The 24,270-nt window shown below is 41.9% G+C and overlaps 2 protein-coding genes and 1 long non-coding RNA gene across 8 annotated transcripts in view; 2 read left to right on the forward strand and 1 right to left on the reverse strand.

Annotated features, from left to right (window-relative positions):
* si:cabz01090165.1 (leucine-rich repeat and fibronectin type III domain-containing protein 1-like protein) overlaps positions 1 to 15,177 on the forward strand; it is a 102,935-nt gene extending 87,758 nt beyond the window's left edge. For both annotated transcript variants that reach the window (XM_027008014.3, XM_081716198.1), the window contains exons 2-4: positions 1,708 to 3,078; positions 11,017 to 11,711; positions 14,263 to 15,177. In XM_027008014.3, coding sequence (XP_026863815.1) covers positions 1,718 to 3,078; positions 11,017 to 11,572 — 1,917 coding nt within the window. In that variant the 5' untranslated portion in view covers positions 1,708 to 1,717 and the 3' untranslated portion in view covers positions 11,573 to 11,711; positions 14,263 to 15,177. The remainder of the gene's footprint in view (positions 1 to 1,707; positions 3,079 to 11,016; positions 11,712 to 14,262) is intronic.
* A 2,249-nt stretch (positions 15,178 to 17,426) lies between these two features.
* Positions 17,427 to 20,041, reverse strand: LOC113576091 (uncharacterized). 4 transcript variants are annotated; one of them, XM_081716135.1, is made up of 3 exons: positions 19,903 to 20,041; positions 18,813 to 18,891; positions 17,428 to 18,550 (listed from the first exon to the last, which is right to left on the reverse strand). In XM_081716135.1, coding segments are annotated over exons 2-3 (534 nt in total). In that variant the 5' UTR covers positions 18,815 to 18,891; positions 19,903 to 20,041; the 3' UTR covers positions 17,428 to 18,018. The 4 variants fall into 4 exon arrangements, with proteins under 4 accessions (XP_081572259.1, XP_081572260.1, XP_081572261.1 ...); XM_081716136.1 differs by having other exon boundaries at positions 18,813 to 18,887; positions 19,903 to 20,037; XM_081716133.1 differs by having other exon boundaries at positions 17,427 to 18,891.
* LOC113576090 (uncharacterized) lies at positions 19,501 to 23,910 on the forward strand. Of its 2 annotated transcripts, none has more exons than XR_004775955.2 (2): positions 19,501 to 19,627; positions 20,682 to 23,910. It is a non-coding gene; the product is annotated as an uncharacterized LOC113576090 (long non-coding RNA). The 2 variants fall into 2 exon arrangements; XR_004775954.2 differs by lacking the exon at positions 19,501 to 19,627 and adding an exon at positions 19,893 to 20,021.
* Positions 23,911 to 24,270: the final 360 nt, after the last annotated feature.

Consider the following 24,270-nt stretch of genomic DNA (forward strand, 5'->3'; position numbering starts at 1 on the left):
TTTATGTAAAAGTCATCAAAGTGGAAGTGTATCTGCAAGCTGTAAACAAAGGGCCACAAATAAAAAATTCATTAGTATTAGCAAGCAATTATTATTCACATCCACCCAGTCTGTGAAATGGCCTCAGTATCATATAGAAATCTGTGGAAGCCAGGAGCAGGTGTCACATATCTTGACTATGACGCGATGGAGGGCAATTAAAACTAGCATACTGCCAGCAGTGATGTACACTGACACACCTCTCCATACACATGCCTGTCTGTCTGTCTCTCTCGCACACACAAACACACACACACAAACACACACACACACACACACACACACACACACACACACACACACACACACACACACACACACACACACGCTCCAGTCTGTTTCTTTCTGCAGCATATGCCTGCATACATTATAAAAGGGAGTGGCTGTGGCTTTTTTTGTTAGAATGTATGGACAGATTCAGTGCATTAGATATATTATCGAAACTAAATATTGTCTTCAACTGCTACAATAAGGGACTAAATAAATCATCTTTGAACCGCAAACTCATGTACTTTTGCATGTGGCGGAGTGTAATTTTTTCAAACTGTTGATTCAAGTGTCCTTTTTTATATGTGATTAAAGGGATGTTTCAGGCTAATTGTAATCTCTGTATCAAAAGCATTATCTGACAAAAATGTTGGCACTTCTCCTCCTAGCAGTGAACACAAAATACCTTATTTCATACAGTACTGTAAATATATATTTAAAACAAATGTAAGGCACGTTATAGAAAATTCATGATTGTTTTCTGTCAAAAGTCAGATTGAGATAGAGAAGGAGAAGTTACTGTCATTGTTAAAGGTACAAGAAAGGAAACTCGTTAAAAGTAATTTTAACATGATTATAAAACAAAAACATAAAAATAAAATAATTGTATAAAATAATTTACAGTGCAATGAATGTCAAAAAGAAAAATCTATGCATTATTAAGAGCTCTGTTAATTTAATTTCACCATCATTGAGTTTATGTGATGCAAGGTATAACATATATAATATTGGTGGTAACACTTGAATTTCAGTGATCCTTTAAAAATGATTAATAAACTCAACAGAGTACCTGTAACATTGTCATTAATAAATCAGATAAGAGTTTGCATACAACTGTAGTCATGTTTACTCATAAGCGGAACAGTTCAAGAGTCAGACACCAGCTATCACACCTCAAACCAACCCAATTTACCTTAACCTCAAACCAAAACCTAATCCTGATCCTAACCCTAATCAACATCGAGTTAAAAAATTTTGAAAACAGCATGTCTATAACAGCTTGTTGGGTATAAGATGGTAAGCATTATACCTATTATATGTTCAGTGAATTCTCAGGTTAACATCTGCAGATATGAACTTGGCACTCAAAATAAACTGAAAAATGTAATCAAATTATAAACATCTTAAATACAGCTAAGTCTCTTGATTAATCTACTAGATGTATTTAGATTCTTTACTACAGCTATGTCATTGATATGTTACCGAGTATATTGAGTATGTATTTAATCAATCAGTCTGTCTGTCTGTCTGTCTGTCTGTCTGTCTGTCTGTCTGTGTGTGTGACACTGCTTGATCTCAGACTCGGGGTGTCCGTGCACAGGTGGCTGTATGAGAGAGCCCCAGCAAGACTGTGTGCTCAGCATGTGTGTTAAAGCCTCTTTCTCCATTTTTGGTTTGCAGGAGCAGCACCATGGAGAGAGTGTTCATGTGCCTGGCCCTGTTCGTGCTGCCCGCCACCGCCATGCTGTGCCCCAAGCGCTGCACCTGTCAAAACCTGCTGCCATCCTACACTGTTCTGTGTGCCAAGACGGGCCTGCTCTTCGTGCCGCCCAACATAGACCGCCAGACCGCCGAACTACGCCTGATGGACAACTACATCACCACACTCCGCCACAGGGACTTCGCCAACATGAGCAGCCTCATCCACTTGACCCTGTCTCGCAACACCATCAGTCTGATCCTGCCCTATGCCTTCGCTGACCTGCAGGACTTGCATGCCTTGCACTTGGACGCCAACCGCCTAACCATGCTGGATGACACACACTTACAGGGCCTGGTCAACCTGCGTCACCTCATCCTTGCCAACAACCAGCTGCACAGCATCTCTGATGGCGCCTTCCAGGATTTCCTGGAGACGCTGGAGGACCTGGACCTGTCCTACAACAACCTGGTGGACATGCCATGGGACACCATTGGTCTTCTGGTCAGCGTCAACACCCTCAGCCTGGACCACAACCTCATCGAGTTTGTACCTGAGGGCATCTTCTCCAACTTGCACAAGCTAGCAAGGCTGGACATGACATCCAACAAGCTCAAGAAGATCCCGCCTGACCCACTCTTCCTGCGCATCCCCGTCTATGCCAAGATGAAGGGCTCACCGCTGACGGCACTGGTGCTGAGCTTTGGCGGCAACCCGCTGCACTGCAACTGTGAGCTGGTGTGGCTGCGGCGTCTCACGCGTGAGGACGACCTGGAGACGTGCGCCTCACCTAAGGAGCTTGCCGGGAAGTACTTTTGGACCATTCGTGAGGAGGAGTTTGTGTGCGAGCCACCTATGATTACGAGGCACACATCCAAGATGTTTGTAATGGAGGGCCAGGAGGTAAGCTTACGCTGCCGTTCAGTAGGTGACCCTGAGCCCACCACCCACTGGGTCAGCCCAGACGGCAAGCTGATAAGCAACACATCACGAACAACCTCATATGAGAATGGCTCACTGGACATCCTCACCGCCTCGGTGAAGGACTCAGGCGTGTTCACATGCATAGCGTCCAATGCGGCAGGCGAGGCCACGGCACCTGTGGAGCTGGTAGTAAACCCCTCGCCCCATTACGACCCCAAAATGGAGCCTGAACCAGGCCCCTCAGACATGCCCACCTCCATCAAGTCGAACAGCAGTGGTGGTCAGCCACGGACAGAGCACCGTGTCAGCGTTTCTGAGATTACAGCAACGTCAGCCACTATCCGCTGGCCTTCACAAAGCCATATCCCTGGTATTCGTATGTACCAGATCCAGTACAACAGTTCTACAGATGATATCCTCATTTATAGGTGAGTGCCAAAGACTTCTACTTCTTCACCACTGTCTAACAATTACTGAGTAATGTTTCAAAAAAACAGCTTTCTTCTTACTCTTTGAGTACCCAGATGTTATGACTTTCCTGATAATGTGGCATTGCCCGAGTGCCGCAGGGCGTGGAGCAGGACGCACAGACTCTCTCGGCAAACTTGCAGACAAGGGTAGCACTCACACATAACAGTTATGACAAACATGAAGACACTTGGGTAAAGGATTAACATAGGCAGGACAAACCTAAATACATACATCCAATTTCAAATACTAACATGCAGACAAACAATAACCAACGATGAGGCATGCACCGACTAGGGTTTAAATAGACATACACACATTAAACACGTAATGCTGTACACGTGCGTGCCTTCGAACATGAGTGAACCCCCCTGCAGGTGGCAGGCCGTACCACGTGACTTGTGGGGGGGGAGCGTCCCATGACAGATAAGGTCAATCTTAGTTTCATAAACATACATAGAACTTACGTTTGTGTGCCCTATGGAATTATTTGTTTTTAAATGAGTATTTAATAAATACTCTCTCTCTCTCTCACACACACACACACACACACACACACACACACACACCAAATAATAATTCTTCCAGTCATATTTTTCCTTCTATCAGACACCTGGGAGTTTGAGAGTGTGGTGCAGTGCTTTTGCTGTTCCTAAGATTGCGCTCTTCTGGACTAAGATTTATGTTGTCATTCCTAGGATCTGTTGTTGGAGCCACTACTCCATCTTAGGGGTCATAGTCACAAATGCGCTTATCACCACTGGGACAACTTTGGCATAAACTTTCCACATTCTGTGTCTACTATCACGATGTCCAGTGGATTCACCACTACTTGTTTTCTATCTGGACCTGAAGGTCCCACAGGATCTTAGCCTTGTTGTTCTCCATCACATCACCATTTGACTAAGGCACTCATTCTTGGGGGCCATTGCTTGATATATTCATGGATATTTTGTGTCTCACCCTGAACAATGAATCTTGCTCTTTGTAGGCCTCTTTTCACATCCACCCAGCTGGCAAACAGCTTTTGGATGTTGGATCTTAGGTGATGTATGCCCCAGTGAGTGTCTCATTCATTGTGATGAGTTTTCTGATGTTGGCATTGGCGTCTTCCAGTTCTTCTCTTGGCCCACTTATTGTGCCTGCTGGGCATCTGATGACTGGCAGGGGATACATGTTTATGGCTTTCACCTTATTTTTCCGAATTCAACTGGATGTTGCTCTTGTTATTGTTTCTGCCTCATGGTTTCAATGTCATTGGAGAATCTCCAAGTATTTGAAGCTGTCCTTCGGGTCTGTTATTTAACATTATGGATGTTCATTTTCCTCTGTCCTGATCACTTTTTCCACTTTTTACTGTCAACCAACCACACTTCTGCAACGCCAGTGACATTCCTATGTCCTTGCTGTAGACGCTGTTCAGGTGGATCAGTGAGTCAATGTCTCTTTCTATGCTGACCTACAGCTTGATGTCATCCATGTACAGGAGGTGGCTGATGGTAGTTCTGCTCCTGAATCTGTAATTGTACTCACTCTTATTCATAATCTGGCTGAGAGGAAACAGGCCTATTCAGAACTGCAGTGGGGACATTGCATCTTTCATATATGCCACACTTTATGGTGACCTGGACAGTGTCTTTATGTTGGCTTCTGGTGTTGTCCTCCAGTGTTCCCTTGAGTTCTGGATGAAGGCCCTTATGGTCTTTTTGACTTTATACAGGGCTAGGCATTTGAGTATCCAGATGTGTAGTCCATCAAAGCAATGCTTAGGTTGGTCTGTCTGACCTTGGAATCCTGATGGACAACTGATTGTGAGTAGGTGGTGTTTTGAACTTCTGGTAGTGTTACCAACTCCCTTATGAGCAGTACTCTTGCATATATGCTCATTCATCTTGATGTCCTTGATGTCTTTGATGACAAGACCTGTCCTGCCTTGGCCAGCATGGATGGGAGCCAGTAGTTATTAGCTGGTAGCTGGGACTAACCAATTATTCATGTTTCTAACCTGCTGTGAGACATCTGCTTTTGCAATGCTGAATGTTTCTTGCTCTGGGAGATTGAGGTGTTCTGCTTTGAGGTCTCTTAACCTCTAAGTGCAGGTGTTATGTGATGATTCATTTTCCTTTATGCTCTTTCAGTACTGTTCTGTTTGAGCTCTGCATGGATCCACAGTCAGGGTTGCACTGAAACTGAGAATATACTTTGGATGGTTTATTGGTGAAGAAGACATGTACTCTTTTGGCCACTGCTTCTTTTATTTATCTGTGCAGTCTGGTTGCCAGTGCTGTTAACCTTTGTTTAGAAGATACTAGAGCCTAATTTATTGGCTGTCCCTTTGTACATCTTCCATAGCTAGGCCCCATCTTTGATCTTTATGTCCTTCTGGAGCTCTGACAGTTTGCTGACTTTCTTCCAAATTGTTTTTAATCTTGTTTTCTTGCCTCTATTTCTAAAAGGAACAGCAGGAGTGTCCTCTGACTTGTATTTTGTAGCCTAGGGTTTCAAGCATGACTACAGCAGTGGCATATTTGTTCCTTTCAGTTAGATTGTTGGTCATGTGTCTATTGCTGCATTCATATTTGCTAGCATACGTACTAATTTGAGAGAGCCTATAGCAGTAGATGACAATAGTCAGCAAAGGTGTCAGCAAAGACAGTACCAACTTTTAAATTAACTGCTATCAATGGCTACATAGCAGTGACAAATAACATATGACTATTTTCACATTAAAGCCTTAATCTCACCATTCTAAATACCATTTATAACATTAATGAGCATGGAAACAATGATGAAAAATCTTCGTTCCATGCTAGTACTGTGGTTCAGTTTAATGAAACTCAGTCGCATGAAGCATCTGCTCAGCTTCACTTACCACTGTCATCCAAACAATAATTGAGGGAATAATCATAGCATACAACTATAAAGATTCTAGTTAAATCTGTTGCTGCCCAAATCCTCTTCTCAACCATACAATTCCATGGAATCTGTCTACCTTTGGCATTACTCCTTGAAAAACATGATGCTTAGTTACTCCCTATCCTCAAGGTTCTAAAGTTACATTTTATTGAACAAATGGATTAAACAATCAAAACAAATGATGGCTAAGTTCCTCTGATTGATATGCTATAGAATGAATACCTCTTGAAAGCGGTTACTTGGAGTCAAGTGTTCCAGTCAAATCAGTGTCTGGACTGGATCTGCCCTGCTTTAAAAAAGACACAATCTTGGTTACCTGCTATACACCACAGAATTATATCCAGCAGTATGGCTCAATCAAAATGATTTCTGGGGACCTCCAAAGAAAAGTTGTTCCCACTCATAGGAATTGAGCCTCCAACATTTCAAAATCAGGTACACTTTACAAGAAAAACAATAAAAAAGTTGTGTTCTTGGGAGGTTACCACAGGGGAAAGCACTGCTGCCCCAAATATAATAGCTGTCCATCACAAGTTTGCTGAACACCAACTAGATGTTGTGCAGTACCACTGAAACCTTTTTTAAGGACAGATGAGATGAAAGTTGAAGTTCTTGGCAAATGTACATTGTTTTTTGCTTGAAAAAAAAATAAGCGCAGCCTCCTAACATGAAAACCTAATCTGAGCTTTGAAGCATGATCGAACAAGTATGACAGCATGTGTATGCATATGATGGATTTGCAAAGGCTGAAGAATGATCTCCATGTTATAGGAGATTCTGCAGCAAAATGTCAGGGTATCTGTAATCTCAAAAGAAACTCAAAAGAAGCAGGGTGAGCCATTATAAATTGGCCTAAAATGCAGATGCTAAAACACCTTAACCACTAAGCACAGCTAATTAGTAGCTACAGAAAGCAGTTACTGCTAAAAAAGAGATTCCTCTAGTCAATCCAAATTGTACAGGTTTAGTACAGGTAGGGACAATGCAGTTTGGACTGATGGATGTTTTATGGAAACAGAACCTCTACAGTTAATTTGTGTTACTCCCATCAAATGTAAATCAGAGGATAAATGAAATAAGATTATGTATCATTATCATCATGTTTTAGACATAATCCCTTGGTGATATCCAGATTCCTGTTAATATGTTGTGTCATGTTTTAATATGTTTTAATATGTCTCACTTCTTTTCCTCTTTGATAGAAGAGCACAGTAGATGTGTTGACACTAAAATGGGATTCAGAATAACTGGGGAAACGGTCTTTCAGGAATATCTGGAGCATCATTTGTCATTGCTGAGTTTAAATTAATATTAAGAAAGATCAGGTGATGTTTGCCATGGACTCTGTTTACAACTGAGTGGCTTGTGTATCAGATCAATAAACATTGCCCTGATTGTACACAATATTTTCAAATGATCTGGTAAGCATCCACTTGGATAGCACTCTTTTCTTTCTCTTTATTATGAGAACTCATCAGATTATAATGGCTCTCTACACAAACAGGTTTCTAAAGCTGATACTATTCTAATTGATTAATGAATTGATTCTGCATTTTGTTTGTAGGGAACAAGCTTCAAAGAGTAAGCCTTTTGTTGCTCCTCAGCTGAATCCTCTTCAGTTTAGGAGAAAAAACCCAAATTCCACTGATCAATACAAATGGCTTTAGATGGCATCCACACAGGGACACAGCAATATGTTTCAAAGACAGGTTCTGATACGCAGTGATCTAGCAGGTCTCTTTTCTACATTATATGACAATGAAAGGGCCATTCCCATTCATTTTGAGCATCCTCTGCCTGAGGAGAATCCCTGTCAAGTCTCAAGTCTCATAATTTCTGTACATATGAAAGGAATGCCAAGTTATTAGCAGCAGCTGCCTGATGTTTGCCAAGCAGGATCTGCATTAGACAATGGATGGGCTTGCAGAAGTCCAGCCTTGGAGGCGAGCCAGAACTGTTGCGTTTCGCAGCATTCCAAAAGCCCATCTCTAGTCCTAGTCTGCTCTTAAGGTGCTCAATTAGGAGTCACTCCATCACTCAAAAGGCCACAGCCAGCAATGATTTATTAAAAGACACATGCTCTGCGTTCTCCACTAATAAGATGAAAAACCAATACTCTCATGCAGCCCAAGATGCCTTAAGGATTGTTGAATTTTCCTGGTTGCTTGAATTCACTTGAACTCTTTGTGCACAAACTCCTGTTTCGGGGATTTCCACCATGCAGGAATGACTACATTGATTTTTCTCTCTTAATATTCTGTCCTGGCCCCTTCACCACTAACTCTAGTGATTCCTCATTAAAGGGGTCTGGGAGGGTGTAATTAATTTCTGCCATGTCCCCCTGGACAGATTACGAGCATAAAAAGATACATACGAAAAGCAATTTGCTGTTAATTATGCAAAAAGCAAAGGGAGTGCTTTTGGTTTACGATGGTGGAGAGTAATCAAAATGCCTTTCAGAATCAATTAGGTATACATGCTGCAGACTCCCTGCAGACAGTGAGAGGTTGGTAGAAAATAACTCAAGGTGCAGGCTGTCCTAAAGGGTTGAGAGAACCAGAGATTGTTTATAGAGTGTGACCTTGGGGGGGGTTTGATAAAGGGAGTCGGATAAAGTCTGGATAGTGTAGGAAGCTGCAAGATGAGAAGCTGCCTGAGAACATGAAGCAGCTGGCAGCAAAGAGCGGAAGGGTCAGGTGCTGCAAACTTTTAAGTGAGGGGAAAGGAGTGGTAAGATCAAGAAGGAAAGGGGAAGAACAGGTGTCAAAAGCATAATGCGGGTATACATTCAAGCTCAGAAAACACCAGACGCTCGAGGAAGACTTCATAGTGTACATTTGAAACCCAAGGCAAATGTCAGGTCTCCAGGGAATCATGAGATGCCGAATAAGTAGAACTGGCTGGAGAAACGCTGGGCAGGGTGAGGGTACATGGCAGTGGTGAGAGATGGCATAGAAAGCGACCCAGAGCTGGGTTAAGGTGGGTCCGGCAGAGGGAACAGGAATGGTTGCCATGAGAACAATGAAGATGCTGAGCACATGGCAGAGGGAGGTTTTAGAAAGTGGCTTATTAGGAAGTAGATTATTAGAATAGGGTGAGGTGCAGGTCATGTCGGAGAAGGTTACTGTCAGCTGTCATTAGGAGAAGGCTTACTGAATCCCCAGCGCACGAAGACACCCAGTCTCTCTCTCTCCCATTCATTTCTCTAGATTTTCTCTCACAGCATGCTACAAGTAGGTAATTAAACCGCACCACTTCTGCCACGCAGTGCCACACTCCTAACGTGTCAAATGCGGTGACCTCCGTGTGCCCCGCCACCCTCCTGACCTTTCACCCGTTGCATGCCCAGGCAACGTGACTGCAGGATATAACATACCACCCCACACCCCACAGCTGTTTAGCAGGCGTCTGCTGCAGTCATGAAGGGGAGAAGCCCTACTCAATATGTGTCGGTCACGCGGCCCGCCGCAGGCTCGGTGTGGCAGCTTGTTAGAGGCTGATTGTAGAGCAGCCTAGCCAGGCTCAGGTGGCTATAGGGGGCTGGCCACACTTACAGCCGCTGTGGCATGCTGCAGCACTGTCACTCAAGCAGCCTGTTTATGGGAAAGCAGACCATGCACAGGAATGATGTGCTGGGACGATCAGATGTGGCCCCATCACAGCTGGTTTTACTGAGGCAGGGTGAATTTTACAGTGCCTCAAATGCAGATAATTTGGTTCCACTGGTTTGTAGAGAGGAAAAAGCACAATATTTATATGGTCCTTGATGGTAATATTGAAAGTGCCCTATGCTGTTCTTAGATCTTCATGTGATGTGCATGACTCTGTTACACAATAGAGGATTACAATTCATATCCAATACATGTTGAATGTTTCTGAAATATGTGACCTCACTTGCTCCAAGCATTACCTTACATGAGTAATTTTACACATGAACAACTTCATGGTCAAACTCACACAAACACAAACACACAGAGAACAACTACCCTATACAAGCAGGTCTTTATCTTATCAGGCCAGTACACCAGGGCGTTGCAGTAACACTGATAAATAGAAAGGAAACATAGGTCAAAAAGCCTTGTCAGAAAACCCCCCACTGACTGAATGGCACACACAACCTGGGGAGCAACACATAATATTTACACATGGCCATGCATGGTAGAGGAGCATGCATGTGTGTCTGTGTGTGAGTGTGTATTACAATGTGAAGGTCACAAGTAATTTGACTGTAATCGGAATGTAAGTTGTAGGGTCAGTCGTTCACCTGTGAAGGCTGTGCTAGACTTGTCCGCAAGCAATGTAGGTGACTTCTATAAAGCACAGACAGTAGTGTGCTAATAAACACAGACAGTAGTGTGCCTTGCAAACACACACACACACAAAATATATATATATATATATATATATATATATATATATATATATATATATATATATATATATATATATATATATATATAAAAATTTCAAGGAATACACATTTAACCACTCACAGCCTATCTTTAATGTCCCTTATTATCAGTGTGCGGGACTGAGTCCCAATTGTGCCATGAGCTGTTTATTGCCAGGGGTCCCTGCAATTGCTATTCGCTAGAAACTGCAGGATTCTTTTTATCCCCTGTCGCTATGCAGTGTGCCAGCCAATCAGGCATCTCCCTAGTCACAAGTAGAGAATGCTTTGATTTGTCCTGCCCTTCACTGTGGTAAGCTTGAGCAATACTGTCAGTGCTACAGTGATACCAGACACTAAATGTAACAAAACGTATTGCTCCATTGTGTATTGTTTGATTTTTCTGCATTTTGCATTTCACATATTTTCCTTATTTCTACAATAATACAGGGCCATGTATGTCTTTATATCTTTCTCAAATAAAAAATCTTTAATTTTTTTCTTGCCATTTTTCCCCCACTTTCCACTTTCCTCTGCCCATCACTCACTTTCTCCCTCTCTCTCGCTTCTACACATACACACACGATCTCAGGATGATTCCCGCCTCCCACAAGCTGTTCCAGCTGAACGACCTAGCATCGTCGCGCGACTATGAGCTGTGCGTGCTGGCCGTGTATGACGACGGCATCACGGCACTCACAGCCACCCGTCTGGTGGGCTGCGTTGCGTTCAGCACTGAGCGCGACTTCCACCACTGCCGATCGCTCCATGACCAGTTCCTGGGTGGCACTATGATCATCGTTATTGGCGGCATCATTGTGGCGTCCGTGCTCGTCTTCATCTTCATCCTGCTGATGAAGTACAAGCTTCACAGCCAGCATTACAAGCAGAAGGCCGCCCGCGTCAGCAACGTCTGCTCACAGACCAACGGTAGCCAGCAGGGGGCAGCCCTGGTGGTGGGCCCCCCTCCCCGCTCCTCCTCCTGCTCGGGCGCTGCCAGCAAGCCCTCAGCCCCACTGAGCCAGGAGAGACCAGAGGGCTACGCAGCCCAGGAGAGGGGTTATGGTACCCTGAAAGGCACCACAGTGGTGGACTTGAATCCCGACTATGGGAAGTCAGTGAGAGAGGAGGATTCTATATCGCAATAACACAGGGTCAAGCTCTGCTACACCACCCAACCAACTCTCCTCTTCTGTATGGTTTTTGTTTTTTGTTGTTGTTTTTTTTGTTTGTTTGTTTCTGGTGCTGGGGTCTCTCTGCCTTACTGAAGATTACCTCCTGTCCAAGGTGAGTTCATCTTTTCTTCTTCTGTTAAGATTTGTTGCTAAGCAACTGGTAGTCATAGAACCTCACAATGTTGCAGATGGTGAGACATTTAGTATTTGTTAGTACTGCCAGTTAGTACATACATTACAGCCTAACAAAGAGATATTTTTCCTTTATCTGTCTTGAAATGGACAGACTGACTACAGATTAGTTCAAATGTGTTTGTATTGCTTTTTTGTAAGAGTAAGGAGACTCCAGTGAACATAATAGTGAATGTTTACAACATTCACTATTATGTTCGCCAGACGCCTTTGTATATCAGCACATTATGTCCATTTGTTATGATAATCCCTACTAAGGATTAACAAGCATATGCTTACTTTGTTGTTATGAAGCATTAGAGCTGTACATAGGTATTTGTGTGAAGCAGGGGGTGTATTTAAATATCCACTTCACGGCAGCATTACGTCCACAAAGAGAAAGTGATGAAAATCCCTCTATTTCAGCCACCACTTCCACGACCCCCACCCACGTGTCTGAGAACTGGTGGGAATAAGCAATCATCATAAACCTCACACAGCACCTAGATGCAGTGAGAGAGGGAAGGAGGGCAAGGGGGAGCGAGGTTGTAGAGGAAAATAAGCCCCCACTTGGCTTGCCACCTGTCCTCGTGCTGGCTCTCGTATTTTCTTTTCTGCGAAACCAATCATCAGCGCCCCAGCGACATTAAGGTGTATTTTAGTTGCAGCTCGAGTGCATCTGGAGAGTCAATCTCCTCCACAACTGTGCAGTTTGAGTGTGAATGGAGCTCAGTGTGGGATGTGGAGAATGGCTAATTCTTGCCAAAGCTGGGCACATGGGTGGTTGGGTGGCCAGGTTAGAGGGGTAGGGTTATAGCTGCTGGTTTAGAACGCTTGGCTTCTTGAGATTACTCCATTTAACATCATGGACATAACGTGAGACAGGCATCTTGGTCAATTGGTCATGGGTTAGTTCTACTGAAGTGCTTTGGCAGAGCATGTTGTAAAAATGGCCATGAACAGGTATACCGGTATGAAAGGTGCTCCTGTCAGTCGTGTTTGGTGTGAAAGCATGCCCTGTAATAGCAGAAGCTGATTCCAGCCTGACCACAGTCTGAAGCAAATGAACATTTCATAAGATTATTCCATAAGTGTTTATCCTTCTATATAATTAGATGCGGAGAGATTCATTATGTGATCAGACTTAAAAAATTTTAAAGTTTTGGAGTTTAGGAAGTGTCCTATACTGTGAAAATATAAGGAGGATGGCCATCATAAAATAATACTGCTTAATTTATAACTGCTCTCAGGATGACAGAGAACCTTTCTAAAGCTGCAATGAAGCTGGACTCTCTCTGAGTAAAAGTTTATCTACTATTTATCCTGAGGTACATGTTCAACTGCAATTCAGAATATAATGTGAATCACAGCAGGTAGTGTCCATTTCTTGTGGACATTTCCTTTAGCAACTGGTCTTGAGTATAGTGCAAGAAGAAATGGAAGAAAACATGCACTGAGTTCTCTAGCTAACCTGGAATTCTTTTTTTTACCTTGGCCTGAAAAGTGGAGAGAATACAACATGGCAAAAGATAGAGCGCATTTCAAAAGAGCCATAGAGAGAGAAGACAGGTAGTACAGAATATAAAAAAGCAAGAACGGATGATGCGGGAGATAGGAGAATAGGGATGTTTTGATGTGAAGTGAAGATAGGTGAAAAGGTGAGAGGGGTTAGACAGTTATAGAGGGGCAAAAGCTTTGAGCTTCAGATATGGAGACAGATGGGCTAATCTTTAGGGGGAACAGCATGCGGTGGAAGGGATGGGGCCCTGTCGTTGAGGGTAATCACTGTTGTTTGCATGCTACCAAAAGTGTGCCATAACCTCTTCATCATCTTCCTGCCAACAACAGTTCCGACCCAGAATCCCTCCTGACTGCGTCAGGCTAGTCTGTGCTAAAAATAGTTAGGACTTAGCGTTAGCGTGTTGCTGCTTGCAGATCACTAGTGAGCTGGAGCATGAAAACGGCGTCTGGCCTCACTCGGTTACCCCATACGACTTCCCCCCTCATTGTCCCTTTTCATTTATGCTCAGTTAGCTTATGTTGTCTGGAAGAGCTGTTTATTTCATATTGGACTATGCTTTCTCCGATGCTAATGCTGTTCAGGAAGTATTGAAAAGCACATGAGTGAAAGAAGTCTAGGAACCTTCTGGAAAGCCAGTCTGTCTGCAGGGTTTTTAACATGCTGAATTTACCTTCCATATGCTCCTCATATTCTAAATCTGCTGAGTAAGGCATGGTTATGAAACGCTTCAGCAGAAATCTGTAGAACTGCAGCCATGTAGGTTGAGTTTCCTCCTGCTGCAAATACTGTAGGCACACAATTCTAAGTAATTTTATTTCATTTTTAAGAACTTTTTAAATGAAACTACCATTGTTTTTATTTTATTATTATTTATTTTATTCAGCGTAGTCTTTGCCACATGTTACAATTTTTTCCTTTTTTTAAAATAGGCAGCAGCTGGCTCTAACATCTCTACTTCTGGTTCTTCTAGGCAAACACAAGCTGGAGGCTAATAAGAATTGCCTGGGATTGGAGCCAGTATACTACTGGGAGAAGAAGTGGGTGGAAGCCAGTAACAACTGTTTTCGGTCCCTTATGCAAGCTCCTACACAAACAATGGACATTAATGACCCTGTTTTGGAGCATTTGGGCAAGAGTTTGTCCCAACCACAGGCCATCATTCCTAGAGAAAAGAATAAGAAAGAAAAAAAAAAATTACCCTCATTGGACTTGTGTGGCTATTCTTTCATGAACCTATGGAAACTGAATAATTATCGAGACTGAGTTTCAATATTCAGTCACCGTGGGAAGTCCAGTCTGTGCAAAGGTGCAAAGCCAAAGGATTAAAATGTTCGACTTTAACAGATAATGGTTGATGGAAATACAGTGTTAGTGCAGGTTGTTAAAAAATCAGTATACTGAGTAACCATTTGGTGAACTTTTCAGGCACTTGATAATATATTCTACTCTTCTATTGTCTCAATTCTCTCTCTGTAACTTTCCCTCCCTTTTGAGGGAAATTGGACATCTGTTTAGCTGATTGTACATGGGTTCTGAAGATTTATACGAAAGGAAAAGTCACTACTAGGATTTCGTTACTCACCCTGCACCGAAACATTTTAAAATGATATGTACCAACAAAACCTGAATACTCTGACTTTTAAGACACCTTGACTTTCACAGACATTAAAAACAATGTTCAACAATAAATGGGCCGTTTTGAAAGCAGGCCTAATGAAGAATTTCTTCTCTCCAATTGACTGTATACGTATTTGTATGTGAGGTACACCTTCAGCCATTTATGATTTGAATTATAAGTGAAAATAATAATGTCCTGGGATGGAATTTTATGCTTTCATAGGTACTATATGTGGATTTATAAAGAAATAAAGTATTTTTATCAAAATGTGTGAAACTTTTTTCCCTTAGAAACTATTTAGCTCTGGTTACCATTCTTGTAATAGCAATGCAAAAGTTACCATTCTTCTCATATCAGTGACAAATAGTAAAAGTTTCATTTACATATTATTCTTAAGGAATCCTTGTATTTGAAACATAGTGGTACGTGTTGTTAAACTACTGCTATTAGGTCCATTTAAATGCATTTTAACTCTTCATTTAGCATTTAATTTTGTAGTGCTTCAGGTCATATTAGACATTTGATCACTCTGCATTTCAGAGAGTCTCAGCAGACTGAATATCAAAATCCTCCTCATACACCTTTAATCTCCATACATATTTTAATCACATTAGAATTTAGCCATCACATTATTAATCTTAGTGGTCCGTGTGTATTTCTTAAAGCCTTTTTGCACATTTTGATGTGTAGCCAATGGGACTGGAATGCTGTGTTGGTAGATTTAATGGAAAATGATTACTTCCACCACAGGATGTCACCACTAACCTTGTTCGTACAACTGCTTGCTGTTGACTTCATGTTTGAATAGCAGCTGCAAAGTGAGATTATGTCTATCTGTTTTCTTATCTATTTATTTATGAGCGTGCCCCAGAGCCAACTTTAATAAACGTACAGAGATATGTAAGTTTATTGCATTTTTTAGTAGGTTTAGCAACGACAAACTGTGACTGGATATGAAAGGAATGCCGAAATTAATCAATCAATCTATCAATCTATCAATCTATCAATCTGTCTGTCTGTCTGTCTATCTATCTATCTATCTATCTATCTATCTATTTATAAATCCAGGCGCATCGTAGTTTGCGTCCAAGTTGCTTTGACTGTATTAAAATGTCACATTATCAAGACCCACGATGTATAAATTCGCTGATCACGTTAAACCTAGTTATTCGCTTAATCAAGCAAGTGTTTTATTATAAGACAGACAAAATTGTGCTCTATGTATACGGGGACCCCTAACCTAACCTAGACCACAGGTTATGGCCGTATTTAGCGATCTGAGAGGTAAATAAGCAAGTTCATGACTTCCCATCTAGGCCGGGCCCTACCCAGGCCTCTGGACTAGAATACATTAACTAGCTAATCTGATTCTGGCGCGGCATGCCACAGAATCACAGATGGTCAAACAGTCAATTTGGCGGAATTCAAACACGGATTTGCTGTGTCAGTTCAGCTGCGCATTGTCTCTCACGTCAAATGTTTTATATATATATATATATATATATATATATATATATATATATATATATATATATATATATATATTCCCTTTTCTTTCCGCTCTCCACCAAAACATGTGATGTGCCAAGACAGTAAGATGACAGCAAGAAAGAACAAGTATTTTGTGTTCTGCATTACGATAAAAATGATGAGCCTACCTCTATCGAAATATTTGTACGTTCATGGTGGCTTTAATGCTACAAGATATCCTGCCGTTTCAACAGATGCCGTATTGTTTCTCATTAAAAGCCAGAACAAGCACTGCCGAAGAGCTCTTGGGTTCTAGCTCAAGCTCGGAGCGGCTTGATCAGATGTTAATGAATGTTCACCGAGCAATTTTTCCACCGTAGCCATAGCAGAGCGCTGTAGATAATAGGCATACTCAATAGTTTTGTGTATGCACTTTTGTCTCCATTTCTCAAATCACTGACAATGTAATGCTGTTGTCTAATTAATGAAACGATTAACGCACGCGTACACATGCTGCATGCCCTGCGCTAGTTTATTTGTGAATAAATTACGATGTCGACTCCCACACATACCCTTGGATCACAACGCAACGTAGTTAGCCTCTCTGAACATGTCAGCATAGACACTCGTGTTAGGCTCCCAGCGGAGTCTGCGCATCCAATACACTGTTCACACAGGGGTTATGTAAGAGGTATGGATGTGAGTGATGACCCATTTACCTCCCTCTGCACGCTACCCTGTCCTGTTAGAAACAGAAGCAGCCTACAGCTGAGTCCCTAAATCTTACAACATAGGCCATAGCACTTTTGCATGACAACACCTTCTACCTGTCTGTCAAAGCAGTGACTACAGATTTCTCCAGACACTGCACACTGATGGTGCAAAGATGTGAAATTGAAACATTTTATGCAGTTATTTCTACTTCTCATTTTCTTTTGATGGTGTTTCTCATCTAATTGCCAAGGGTGTTCCATAGCCCAAGTCTACATCTAACCATAACCATAATCCTATGAAACACCTTTAACCAACTATTCCGTGCACACTACAAATGACATAGAATGATGTTCAAAGTTCAAAGAGGTTTTATTGTCATTTCAGCTATATACAAGTACACAACAAAAATGAGACAATGTTCCTCCAGGACCATGGTGCAACACAAAACAGTGCAACAGACAACATGCTACACAAGTGCAAACAGTCCAATATAGTGCAAAAATGTCATTAAATAAACATTAATAAATACAGGACAGGACAAATACAAAAAAGTAGACAGTGCAATTATTTAGTCCAGTACACAGTACTGGGCATATGTAAAGCGAGTTGTGCATAGGAATCAGTGACATGCTACCCTGAACATAGCAGTCACCGGTAGCAGCCAGAACAGTTCAGAGTACAGTGCTGGTTTAGTACAGTACTGTAGCAGCAAGTAGGATAATGTGCAAGACTGCAACAGGAGTGCATCGTTTATTTGTGTGAGGTTTGACTTCTGCACTAGTCCGATGCAAAACAATGTGTGAGTGTGTGTATAGATATGTATGTATGTATGTATGTGTGTGTGTGTGTGTGTGTGTGTGTGTGTGTGACTGTATATAAGCATGTATAAAAGTGCCCATTTTGGAATCTGAATTGGAATTGGAGTTAGCCAGAGTTCAGGAGTCTAATGGCTTCTGGGAAGAAGCTGTTGCACAGTCTGGAGGTGCGGGACTGGATGCTGCGGTACCTTCTTCCAGATGGCAAAAGGGTGAACAGTTCATGTGAAGGGTGTGTGGGGTCTTTCACAATGTTGGTGGCTTTCCGGATGCAGCGTGTTATATAGATGTTCGTGATGGAGGGAAGAGAGATCCCAATGATCTTCTCAGCTGTTCTCACTATTCTCTGGAGGGTCTTGCGGTCAAAGGCGGTGCAGTTCCCAAACCAGGTAATGATGCAGCTGCTCAGGATGCTCTCTACAGTACCTCTGTAGAAGGTAGTGAGGATGGGTGATGGGAGATGGGCTTCCCTCAGCTTCCGAAGGAAGTAAACACGTTGCTGGGCTCTCTTGGTGATGGAACTGGTGTTCAGGGTCCAGGTGAGGTTCTCTGCTATGTGAACACCAAGGAACTCGATGTTCTTGACGATCTCCACTGAGAAGCTGTTGATGGCAAGCGGGGAGTGATCTCGCCTTGCTCTCCTGAAGTCAACAACCATTTCTTTTATGTCATTAGTGTCATTAGATGTCATTAGATTAGATTAGTGTCATTTATGTCATTATATGTCATTAGTAGTTACAATATCTTAAAAATCAAACTGATGTCTGCATTGTGCTGATGTCAGTTACATACCTACTGGTTCTATGGTAATTGTGAATGCATAGGGTAGTCCACATTTGGTTAACACATAAATTCCCATGCAATGACGTGTCTGCATATGCACGACTGTACAGTGGCACTCACATAATCCTGAGTGCAGATCTTGGGAAACACCTTCAAGTATGTCAGCTGCTCTAGGCCCTCTGGGAGTTCTCTTCACTGTCTACACAAAGGCATAGATAAACATACCTACCCAGCATGTATCACCAAACCTTGACAAATATTTATAGAAAAGTAACTCTTAAGGAGAAGAGAGGAATAACATTGTTCATATTTGAATTATTTGGAAAATAGGCTGAAAATTTGACAGTAGTCATCACTGCATCCTGTTCGGCCTATATTGGTAGCATTGTTAGATATTATATCTATGGAGAGCTGAAATGCAGAAGCACAGGACTGGACTGCAGTGCTTTTCCCTCTTACAAAGAAAGTGTCATGTCACTCTGTGAAAGTTTTTACAAACAAGTTTCAAGTTTAATTGTGCTATTTTACTCCAGTCCTCACAGTAAGACAGACTGAGTGTTTACAGTTTTAAACCTTAATCAGTGTGGCAAGCTCTGGGGCCAAAAACATTCTCTTTAACCTACTGTACAAATGTGATAAAAACAGAGGAATAAAACTTCATGTCTTCGTGCCTGTGGGGAGATACACTTCATTTAAAGGCAAATGCACTGGCACTATATTCTCTCGCACACTGTGGTTATGTTATGCTCCTTCTTGCACTGAAGCTCGTCGCACAGGCACCATAACAAATAGAGCTGTGAAAAATTGGCCAAAATGACGTGCCATTATTCCCTCTAAAAAAAACAAAACCGCGCAGGTTCGAACCATTCGAGTATCTATTTTTACGCATTACGTCCATAAGAAGGAAAACCAACACAACATAACTACGTGTACAGGTATGTTTATTTCAACATAAATACGTCTTTTAACTTTTCCTTGAGTCGAAACGGGGGAAAAAAATAACTCTTGGGGACTTGCAGTGCAGGAAGCTTCTCTCTCAATATCTATTTAGTCAGAAGCGTAGCCAGCGTTTATTTACAGTAGTTTTTTTTTTTTTTTTAAATAAATTAAAGGCAGACAATTCTGAGAAACGTGACAACAAAGATGTTTTACCCCGAGGAATAATTTACAATGCAGAGCTATTAAAAAGGGGGGAAAGCAGGCTACTTACATTCTTAACACCGTTACTCCCCAAACGGTAACGCTAGCTGGCAGCATAAAAATCCTTCCGCCATACTCATATGGATGCGTATTTTCGAGATGTTCCCTCAAGTTGTTAGTACTTGAACGGTAAGCGTATCTTACATACAACTTTATTGCGAATTCCACAATTTTGCTGTTTACTAAAACTGCACAGAGTGCAAATCACTGTATCTGCGGATGAGTTTTAAACTCGATCATTGTTACCAATACGGTTGTAGTTGAATTATTCGGTCGTTTTAGATGGACCTACATTTCCTGTCCGTAATGCAGTTCATTTAGTGCAACTACCGAGGCCCACTCGAGAACTCGCGAAACAGTCAGCCACAGTAGTCCTGTTTTTTCCACCAAAATGGATTTTTTTTTTATCGATTATAGAACAACATCAATAACAAATGATCATTACTGGAATTAACTTTCAGACTTATGCGTAGTACACCCTGTCAACATTTGTCCTGCTGCGCCATGTGAAAGGCTGGTGGGCAGGAAATCCTACTGTGGTGGATGGGAAAACGGACCAGAAATCCCGCGTGGTGGCAGCATTTTTACCAAGCCAAGGGCCTAATAGGTCGCGGCAAGCTACAAGCACTGTAGTGATGATGTGTTTGTTCATCGAACTTCTCGCTTGTCTTTATATAGTATAATCACACTGTCATCCATGATACTCTTTGTCTCTTAGAGACTCTTGATTCCCGCTTGACAAATGACTATCAGCTAATTATTGTTTTGGTTTTTTTTCCTTTTCTGCAGTATTTCTCAGTGGACTGTAGGGTAGGAGCCTCTCTAAAGGCATGCCAGGGTAAAGCTCTTTTAGAATCAGCGAATGCCAGCATTTTGTCCTGTTCTGTGCCAGAACCCATATGGAGCTGTCAAACTGCAAAAATAATGGAGCAAAATAGGCCTTCAGCTCAGCCAGGTGTCAACATCTTGTCGTTTTTGTGTTTTCTGCCATTATTTTCCTGGCATGGTGTGTGATTGCCATGTCATTGATTATCTGAATACTTTTTGTTCATTACATCATCAGAAATGTGACAACAGGCCTGTATGATGGTCAGGTTCTAAAATTAGATTATGTGGGCATGCAATAGAATGATCTTGAAAACTAAAGCAATACACTTCTTGGTAGTTTGTCCATATAGTGTTATGTAGATTAAAAAAAAAAACAAAGATGAACAAAGGCCATGATCACAGTTCATCAAGGTTTTTATGTAAAAGACATACCTTCATCCTACAGGCCACCACCCTTTGATAAAAAATATCACAGTAACAAAGGATTTAAAAGATAAAATATATGAACCTTTTTCTTGGTTTTCCTAAATCTGTGCTGTGAGCGTGTGTGTGTGTGTGTACTGTCCTCTACGCAAGGATGAGTGGCAGCTTTGATCTTGGCCTTTTATAAATCCCCTCCATCTCTCTACACATCTAAGGGCCCCAGGTCCTGTCATGCTGCGGCTGCGGTGCCGGATGCCGGCCATAATGAGCAAGCTGAGCAGGCACTGGAGAAAGACTCTGAATCACCCTCCATCACAATCAGCATGCACCACTCACTCAGCAGCAAATAACCCAATATGCCCCAGGGCCATGCCAGACCCATAGACTGCTCCTTTTCACTGGGGCCAAATAACTACCATGAATGCCAGAGCAGTCCCCACATGATTACAGTCCTATGCAGTCTGCTGGTTTGTAACACACAGGTGCTAAAAAACTGTGCAGAGGTCCACCTGCTTTGCTCAGGAGTATGGCTACCTGGCCTCCTGCTTGTTTTCTTAGGGCACACATTTTCTGTGCCCTTAATTTTATCTAAGATTATACCTGTTGAGTTCAACCACACTCCTGCCCAGAGGTACCCCATATTATGGCCCCATTTGTCAACCCACCCCCTCCCCCACCAATGTATAACAGTCTGGACAGGAATGCTGTTATTAGTGCCTGCGGTAGTGTTCCGCCTGTTTTGAAATTCACTTAAATTTCCAGATGCTAAAATCAACTCACAAATGCTATTGGAAATTCATAAGGACACATGTTATCTTTGTTGTGGCCACTCAAGAGGTGTGGCTATTTTCAAATGCAAATTGAGCAAGGTGCTCATTTATCCCAGATCTGTCCCTGAGGAAGGGAGTAACACATAAGAAAGAAAGGGAGAGGAGGATAAAAACACTCAGCACTGGCACCAGTCTGCTTTCTGAAGAGGAAGTGCTTTTTCATCCTCTCTGTTTCTTCATCTCCATCCTTCAGGCAGCAGGAGAGAAATGCATGCAAAAGCAAAGCTCTGTGTTCATCTGAATTTACTCTCAGCACAGACAGGGAAGGAGCAGCTCCTGGTCCTTAAGCGTGTATAACAGGGTTGGGAATTGCAGAGCATATAATGAAAATGGGAATTGCATGGAGATGGCATGTGCAAGGTTGCATGCAGGAAAACAAAGCTGAGGCTTCCTTTCAAATCAATGTTTCTTTCCACTGTCTCTTATAGCACTTTAAGTAGTGTAGTGTAAGCCCTTAAGATTAATAGGGTGCATAAGAGTTAGTTACTTTCACAGGCATCATAGAGGTCAGCCTGACAACCTTGATGGGTCATCTTGGCCTTTTTCATCTGGTAGCAGAAGGACTTTTGGTTTGGTCTGGGTTTTGTTTTGAGTGCTCATAAGTGAAGCGCAATAGGCCTGCACTGACAACAAGTGAGTGGCAGTGATCTCAGACTTCTACACTTAAATGTTTGGAGGATTGTTACGTGGGAATGTGCGTGCTGGTAAATGATGTGTGTTTGTGTGTGCATGTGCTTTTATGTTCTGCATTTGTGTATGTTTATATGTGTGTCTGTCTGTCTGCTTGTGGGTCTCTGTGTGTGAATCTTTGTCTATTTTTTTTTTAGCTAGCTTCATGAACACTTCATTGATGTGACCAGAAGCTGTTAGTACAATACTCAGAACATGTTCAGTTCCATGTTCACTTTTTCAAAGCTTATCACACATTTAACATTACAGTAGTCTAAGCAGACTACACACCATATTACACTAGTTTAAGTGGACTAAACTGTGGATTATTTGACATTACACTGGTCTATGTGGACTAAACTGTGGGTTGAGTCATGGTTTTCTTCATTTATACCTTAACATTTTATGTTTTTGTTTCAATGCAAATGCCCATTTCACAACTGATTACAGAGAAGACCTATCCAGGTGTTTTCTATCCAATACAGGATCCCTACAAAAGGTGGTGCCTTTATCATGATATGTATGTTTAACATGGACTCACCCAGACAAAGGAAAGTGATTGGGAGAAGAGGAACCACTCTTGCACAGGAAGAGGAATGGACAGGGGAGAGAGAGGAGTGTGTATGTGGTGGAAGAGTACAGAGGATGGTCAAGAACTTTAGTAACAAATGAGATATCCACTAATGGACAGTTGATGCACAAGCTTGTCATTGGGCCATACAACATGGGGACACCTCTTATCATTCATGGATGATCTCTGTGGAAGGCTTGTAGCAGAGAAGACGGAGTTCAGGTGAGAGAGAATATCTGGGACAATGTGGTCTGAGAGTGGTTTGCAGCTCATACGGGAACAACAATACTTTTCCTCCAAGCATGTTCTCCATTCTTGAGCTGCACAAGGAAATTGTTTTCCTCATAGAGGTGGAAGGTGTATGACCATCATCCACATACTTAAATGTCCCTTCTTGATGCAATGTCTTCTGGATGCCATGACATATCTGCAGAAGACTGCCAGGGACGGATGGGGCATTCGAAGCATTTTACCCCAGATGTATTACACGAGAGAACATGGGGAACCTGTGACCAAATGACAAAGACAGAATTGAATAGGGCACTGTAACATGTGTTCAACAAATGTGTGTGTATGAATGCATGTATATTTACTGAGAGATATATATTTTTATTGTTGCAATAACAGTGACTAGTTTTGTTTTTGGAGCTGCCATTGCAAAATACTAGTAAAATAAACTTTTGAACAAATTGCAGAATTTCTGATTCATCTAACATGTTCTGCAATACAGTTTATATAGTAATGTTGTTGTATTCTGTTTTCTCATGTCCACACTATGCAAATATGTATAAGGAAAATGTAAAAAAAAAAAAAAGACAAGACTCTCCAAGTAGAAACATTGTGTATTGTAGTTTGCTGTTTTTTCAGTCAGCATGTTATGGGTGTTTTTATTGGGAAGGACCGTTCTGGTGGAATGTGTTGATTTTGAGATGTTTCTAAATTGGTTTGGTGCTTTTATTGCTTTTAGGGGGTGTGTTTAACTAGTGTTTAAAATTGTGTGTTGGTAAAGGGAATTGTACGAAGAGTTTTGAGAAAGTGAGTTCAGTATTGCATCTGA

This window comes from Electrophorus electricus, chromosome 6 (assembly GCF_041902795.1).
Source record: "Electrophorus electricus isolate QZ-2024a chromosome 6, ASM4190279v1, whole genome shotgun sequence".
Lineage (NCBI taxonomy): Eukaryota > Metazoa > Chordata > Actinopteri > Gymnotiformes > Gymnotidae > Electrophorus > Electrophorus electricus.

Excerpts from the sequence above, each read along its gene's own strand:
- LOC113576091 (XM_081716133.1), bottom strand. The coding sequence starts at position 18,600 with ATGACATCTAATGACACTAATGACATAAAAGAAATGGTTGTTGACTTC.